Below are 7,500 nucleotides of genomic sequence, written 5' to 3' on the forward strand. Positions count from 1 at the left end.
AATGATTCTCGGTGTAAAGCAAAATACGCATCTTGATGCAGAGCTTGTAGGAGAAACTATATCGATAAAAGATACATAATCAGTATAACAATACAAGCTACATGATAAATATTTTCTGAAGAAAATTTCATGACACTGTTTGTGTATTTTATATAAAACGAGAATATTTATTGTACGCCTTTCATTTCTTTCATCTGTATTTCAGACTAGTGTATAGCACTTTTTACCTCTTTATTTTAAAAATGTAGAACATTTAATGCTTACGTAGATGTGATTCCCACAATAGTGTTATTGCACATATGTGGAACCCTAACCAATTTAATTTGATTTTTTTATGAAGTCCTAATTTTGTTTCATCAAATAAGGGCATTAAGTGGCTCTATGGTGTGTGGCTTGTATGCATAGACCCCACGAACATTCATGTGCTGTTTACAGTGGGCATGAATAAGATCCTGAGCATGGAATTAATGTTCTCTCTGGAGATATTACCCTTCTGGCCATGGCTCATGGATGGCACACTCCACACTTGTTTACTGGTGGAAGTAATGCAAGAGCCCCTTTCTAAATGCCTACTGAGTCTAATCTTCCTCCAAGAGCATTGTACACTCATGGAAAGTCATTTCATTCACTCCAGCCTTCAGCCAAATTTTTCATAATGGCATATTCACTTCACCCCAGCTCTCAGTATAGTTTTTCCATGATTGCTTAGTCCTGTCACCCTGGCCCTCAGCTGGATTTTTCCATGATGGCATGCTCCTGTCATCCAACCATCAACCAAATATTGTCATGAAGTGACGTGACATTGCCCATTAAATGGGTCAATCCAGAAGACCATTGGAATCTAGCCTGCTGTAATTCTTGCTGTTGTGTGTGCAGAACCTAGGTCTAGAAAAAGCCACAAAAAAATAGCTGGACATCAGAGAGGCTAAGCATTGATCCAGTGTGGATGTCTTGTTCTTCCATTCTAGCATTTCTTTTTGTTTTTTGCAAGTCATTAGGGGTTGAATTTTAGCCTGCCTCCTTTGTCATTATCTTTTACTTTGTTGGGTTTGCACCTTTGTTTCTATCTCTAGAACCATTTCTCTTTATCTCCTCCTTTGATAACATTATTCTTCCTTTTCTCTCCCTCTGCAGCCATCATTGAAGGAGGTTTCCCAACACACCTGCCGCTGCAGCACATGCAGAAGGACCTTCGCCTAGGCATGCTGATGGGTGACACCTTGGAGTTGCCGCTGCCCCTCACTGCTGCCACCAACGAGGTCTTCAAGCACGCCAAGCGGCTGGGCTACGGGGAGCACGATGTTTCCAGTGTCTACATACGCACGCGATTCTAACCCATATTGGCCCCCGTGTGCTCACTCTTTTTTTTTCTTTTTCTTTTTAAATGTATTTTTTTGTTCTTTTTTTATGTCTTTTTCTCTGTTTTTGTTTGTAGAAGGCGTATGTGTCTTGAGGAAAGGAAGGGAGGAAGGAAGCAGGCAGAGGCAGGCAGGCATCAGTAAAATTTGTGTGCACTAAAAACCTCCCTTCTAGCTTTCTCTCTCTGTCTCTGTCTCTCTCGTTAAGGGAGAAGTTATATTGTAGTATTTGTTGTAATTAAGGTTGTTTTTTAGCTTGTATAAAGTATAAGAATGAGGTTAAAAGAAATGGATAAAGAAAAGAAAAGAAAATTTTTATCAAAACACCTTTTCATTTGATGCATTTATGTACTGAGAAATCACATTTTAATTTTTTTCTCTCTTTTTTATTTTTTCATATTTCGTATGCACATTTTTAATTATTTATTTTTTTACCAAGAGCACATTTTGTGTGTCGTTTTGGCTAAGGAATGAGGAACGTGGAACCGCAGTGCTCAGAATTGAATAAGTGTTTGCGAGGTTTTCAGTGCAGACTCTTGTTATTGTTTATTGATGCTTGGGTTTTCTAAAATAACGTGGATATCATTTCCTCTTTTTAGTTTTTAGTCTTTATTATTATTGGTTTGCTGTCATTATTATTATTATTATTATTATTATTATTATTATTATTACGATTATTATTATTGTTTGTTATTGTTATTTTCACCAGAATACTGAGAGCCTGAAGGAGCCATTATGTAGTGACTCAAAGCTGTCGAATGCTTAGTCATTGGTATCCAAGATAACTATAAATAGTAAAAAAAAAAAAAAAAAAAAAAAAAAAAAAGTATGAGAAGATTTAGATAAAAAATAACAAAAAAAAAAAAAAAAAAAAAAAAAAAAAAGTCACTCCACAAAATATATGGAAAAACAGTTTTAAAAATCAATAAAAGTAAAAATACCTTTATATATATATTAAAAAAAAAATTCATAAAGCAAACACACGTGGTTAAATGTCCTCTGTATGACATAGATCTCGAGTTCACGTCGACCGAAGGGCAGGGGAAGGGAGGGGGGGCGAGATTAGTGTAAGATTTGAGAATTTACGGGAAGTATAAGGTCCTGCTGTCCTGGGTTAGGGGGTAGGTGGGTGGGTGGGTAGGGGTACGGGCATTCCTTTCGTTTTTTTTTTGTTTTTTTTCTTTCTTTCCCTCTTTCTTTCTTTCTTTCCTTCTTTATTTTCCATGGGATGAGAGTGAGTGTTCTTTTGCAATGGATTAGATGTAAGAGCATGAGGAGGAGGCAGTTAAAAAAGTTGGAGAGGAAAATATTGAAACGTTTTGAATAAGTTTAAGGTTGAAAGTGAAGAGTTGACTCTATTATACATTACATATAGAAAGATATTTTCACACTCTGTGCTTTGTTATACAAGTTCTGCATGTGCAAATAGAAAAGAAATAATCTTCAAATTATTTAGCAGTAAGGCTGACGAGTTTCCAAAGCAGATTAAGACAACGATAGGCCATTTACGTAAGTGTAGGAGAGGGAGGGTATGGCTGGGGGCGTATCTCGTACCTTGTTTATATCATTGTGGTGCAATTCAACATTTTTATGCCTCTCTTTTCTTTATTTTTCCTTTTTATTTTTCTCACTCATTTCCTCCCTTTTATTTCCCCCTTTTTGTATGATTAGTGTTATGACGATTTTTATTAAGTTGATCAGTGCGTTTGGAGGTGAAAGTCCTTCCCCACCCCAAGGAAATCTACCGTTTATTCCGGATAACAATTAAGTTGCACTTATCTATGAATGGGCATTGGGCTCCCTGTTGCAGTTGTATTTTGTTTCATTAATTTCATTATTATTACAGTTATTACAAAATGTTATCGTATCATCTTTCTTTTTTTCTGCTAAACATTGGTGAGGACGATGCTAGGATTTATACTTTCAGTTCCTCACTTTTATCTGTTTCTGTGACAACAAAACGTAACTTTATAGCATATCTGTTAATGTCTGCGTAGGAATGAAAACTGTGCACAGAACTATTCATATCAATTGACATGAAAGCCCCTCTCTTCAGTTGTGTTATTTTTTCTTATTTATGCATGTGTATGTATGGTGTATACGTGTCTACATGTTTACATACATACACATGCAAACCCATACATATGCATATACATTTTTATATATTCCAAGCACTAATGTGGCCTTCTGATGATGTATCTATGTAGGTGATGCAGACTGCTCATGAGGCAAAGACCTTGTTGGTGTCAGGTGAATAGAAAGGTCGTGGTAGAAAGAGGCTTGTGACATGGTGTTCCTCGGTCCTGATAGAGGGAGTCGAGGCTAATTGACAAAACTGTTACAATTTTTGAGTGTTCTGCTCCTTTTTGGTCTCGTGTATGATGATGATGACAAGGTATTCATGTGTTTTATGTTATTTTTTATTATTGTTATTATTATCATTGTGATTTTTTTTTTCTCCTTATCCTTTCCCTCATGTCTCTGTTTGGATTTGTCTTTTTCTCTCCCTCCTATTTTTTTTTTTATTCCCTCTTTCTCTTTCCCTCTCTCCCCCTCCCCTCTACCTCTAACTTCCTCCCTTCCTCCCTTCCTTTTTCCCTCCTCTTCTCCCTTTCTCTCTTTCCATTTCTGACGATTTTTTAAACAAGCATATTTTACAATGAACTGAACAATAAAAACTATATATCTTTATATACTTGACATTATTTGTTACTTTTTCATAAAACGTACTTTCATAGAAAAGGAAAAAAAATGAAAGGCCTTCGAAAACTGATTTGCCATCCCTGGTACACTGATTTACAAGCAGATACATTTTAACTTACTGTTTTTTGGTACATGATAACAGAGGGACAGAAGAAAGAGATGTGATAGCCCTCTGGACAAATACAGTATATTGCCCATACATTGGGATGAGGAGGTACAGTTAATCTCTCCACGGTGTGATGTGACGGAGTGCACGATTAGGGAGAAGGAGAACGGAGTGGTATTGGTACAAATTTTTGTATTTTGTTTTCCCTTCTTTTCTTGATAAAGAGGGGTGGGTGTTTTCTTGTCTGCTTATTTCTCAAGGCTAGAGTAAAAGCATACCAGAAGGAAAGGTTGAAAACTGGATTTTGATTTTTTTTTCTTTCTTTCTTTACAATTCGATGATAGAATTATATACTATATAGAAAGATTATAAATCTGTATTGGCTTTTCAATCTGCGCTTTATAGCTGTTCAGAATACTGGGTTGCTAACCAGTGTCTGCAGGCGATTTCATATAAGAATGCATTTGCTCAAAAGTTTTTTTTATTATTATGATTATTATAAATATTATTATCATCATTATGAATGTATTAAAGACTAACCTTACTTAGGATTTATGATCCTTGTTATAATGGTTATTATTATTGTCATTTTTCTTTCTTTCTTTTTTGTCTTAAGTTAGGTTCTTAAGTATTAAGTTTTATTTGTCAATGTTCCTTTTATCAGTTAAGTGGCTTCAGTCTTTCCTCTTTTCTGAATCTGTGACGATGTGCAGGTATTTCACAATCATTTCCAACTGCAATGACTGTTTGTGCAATACCTCATTTAGTAACTTGTAAGAATCATTCAGAATTGCAGAGTGGTGGGCTTTTTCTAAGAGAGAGAGAGTGCATTCCTTCATTGTCGTGTTCTTCAGGTCTCTCTCTTTTTTTCTCTTTTTTTTTTACCATATTCTTTTCTCTCTTTTCTCGTGTTTTTCTCTCTCCTCGTCTTTTGTGGTTTCATCGACTTTTCCGTTCTTCCCTCGTTTTCTCTCCTTACTCTCCGCTCTTTCAGGGTTCTTGTTTATTCTCCCAATATCTTTTCTTGCCTCATCTTGTTTTATTTCTAGAGGAAATGGCTTCATAATATATTCTTGATAAAAAAGGAGAGTATTAATAAGGAAAAGAGTTATTCAATCTTTAGGAAGAATTAGCTGATATATTCTGTCTCTCAGCATGTTTTACCTTCTGTGTTTCATAGCTGGCAATTTAGCGCTTGCTGGAGCCCCACAGTGTGACACCGTACATTTTCCATCTACACAATGAGATGATAGGGCACTATGTAATTTTACTTAGAAGAAAAAAGAATTAACTCCCTCTTTCCTTCCTTCCCAACACCCTTACCCACCTACCCATCTATCCCACCCCGCCCCACTCCACTCCACTCTACAAAATGACGTCCGCAGCGAGATATTTTTCCGTCGAGTCGCGTGTGTGCGTGTGAGGACCTGCTGATGTACGCCACCCGTGTGCACATGTTGATATCCTTTGAAATGTTTATAGTTAATAGTTTGTATTATTATCTTGTAGTATGTAAGTTGATAGGACCTTTTTCATGTACAAAGACGAAAGGAGTTCTGAACGTGTGTGGCTTTTGGACAACTTCTTGCTGTCAGATTTAGAGTTTATGGGAAAAGTGTTCAGTTTATTGGTTTTAGTTTTTCCATCATATTTGTATTCCTTTTTTTTTTACTTTGTCACTTTAGCTCTGTCTCGGGAAGCCAATTTTTATTTTGAATTGATTTATGTAATGGCGTGTCGTCCAGTGTGAGTGCATGTGGCATTGCGTTGGTGTTTTGAACGGGGAGTGAAACCATATCAGCTGAAACAGAAATTTGATGCTGAGAAGAGACGAGAAACGGATGGGAATGTGCAGAGATTGGAAATTGAGCAAAAAAAAGAAGAGAACGTGAGAGAGATCGGAAAGGAATAGAAATTGAGAAGAGTAAGCAGACATGATAGAATGATGAGAAGAGCAGATTTTTGACGGAGGGTGAAGTGTGACATTGTCAAAACCAACTTTGTGAGAGTGATGTTCACTCTTTTATGATATATCACAGTTTGGCAAATGTTTTAATATTTTTTGTAAGCTTATTGTTTTTCCTCTCTCTTTTTATATTTCTTTTATTTCATTTCAAGTTTATACTCCCCACTTTTTTATGCATAATTGTCATTATCAATTTTATTATTAGTTTTTTTTTTCTACACATACACACTGCGCCTTTGCTTATGGCTCGACTGCAGCCCAATGATATATTTTCCCATGTACCACTTTAAAATGAACTTGAAACATTTTTAAAAAGAGCTCAAATAAAAAAAAATAATAAAAATAACAAAAATAAAAAGAAATTTCATACAACCTTTCCTCAAATGTGTTTGTGTGTATCTGTGTGTGTGTGTCATGTGTTTGCTTTCTTTTGGAGTTCTCTTACTTTCTTTTTATTCTTCCATCCTGCTTTCTTCAATCTTCCCTAAATCCTCAATCTCGTCCTCCGTCGCCTTGTCCATTTTCTTCTCCTTTTCCACCTCTGTCTCTATTTCTGTTCTCCTCCTTCATCTCCTTTTCTACGTCCATCTCCGTCTCCTTCACTTCCGTCTCCCTTTCATCTTCCTCCGTCCCCTCTGTCTTTTTATCCTGCTCCAGCATCATCTCTGTCTCACTCTACTTTTCTTTCTCTATTCTTTCTTCATCATCATCATCTCCCTTTTCTTTTCCTTTTTTTTTTTTGCTTCTCCTTCTCCCTCTTATTCTCATTCTCCTTCTCTTTGTCCTTCTTCTTCTACTTCTACTTCTTCTTCGTCTTCTCCTCCTCCTCCTTCTTCTTCTTCTTCTCCTTCACCTCCTCCTCCTTCACCTCCTCCTCCTTCACCTTCTCCTCCTTCACCTTCTCCTCCTTCTTCTCCTCCTTCTCCTTCTTCTCCTCCTTCTCCTTCTTCTCCTCCTTCTCCTTCTTCTCCTTCTTCTCCTCCTTCCTTCTTCTCCTTCTTCTTCTCCTTCCTTCTTCTCCTTCTCCTCCTCCTCCTTCTTCTTCTTCTTCTCCTTCCTTCTTCTCCTTCTTCTTCTTCTACTTCTTCTTCTGCTGCTGCTCCTCCTCCTCCTCCTCCTTCTCCTCCTCCTTCTCCTTCTCCTCCTCCTCCTCCTCCTCCTCCTCCTCCTCCTCCTCCTCCTCCTCCTCCTCCTCCTCCTCCTCCTCCTCCTCCTCCTTCTCCTCCTCCTCCTCCTTCCTCTTCCTATTCCTTCTCCTCCTTCCTCTTCCTCCACTTCCTTAATCGTCTCCTCCCAATCTTATTCTTTCTTCAGGTTTTCCTTTTCAAAATAAGCTTCTGATCTCAACTTCTTTTTCTTCACCTTTT

The 7,500-nt window shown here is 37.1% G+C and overlaps 1 protein-coding gene across 1 annotated transcript in view; it reads left to right on the forward strand.

Moving 5' to 3' along the window:
- Ndf (Nucleosome-destabilizing factor) overlaps nucleotides 1-2,184 on the forward strand; it is a gene marked incomplete in the record, with an annotated part of 40,516 nt that extends 38,332 nt beyond the window's left edge. Inside the window, 1 exon segment of the mRNA XM_070122221.1 lies at nucleotides 1,135-2,184. Coding sequence (XP_069978322.1) covers nucleotides 1,135-1,334 — 200 coding nt within the window.
- Nucleotides 2,185-7,500: the final 5,316 nt, after the last annotated feature.

Source organism: Penaeus vannamei, chromosome 5 (genome assembly GCF_042767895.1).
Source record: "Penaeus vannamei isolate JL-2024 chromosome 5, ASM4276789v1, whole genome shotgun sequence".
In the NCBI taxonomy this organism is placed as follows: Eukaryota; Metazoa; Arthropoda; class Malacostraca; order Decapoda; family Penaeidae; genus Penaeus; species Penaeus vannamei.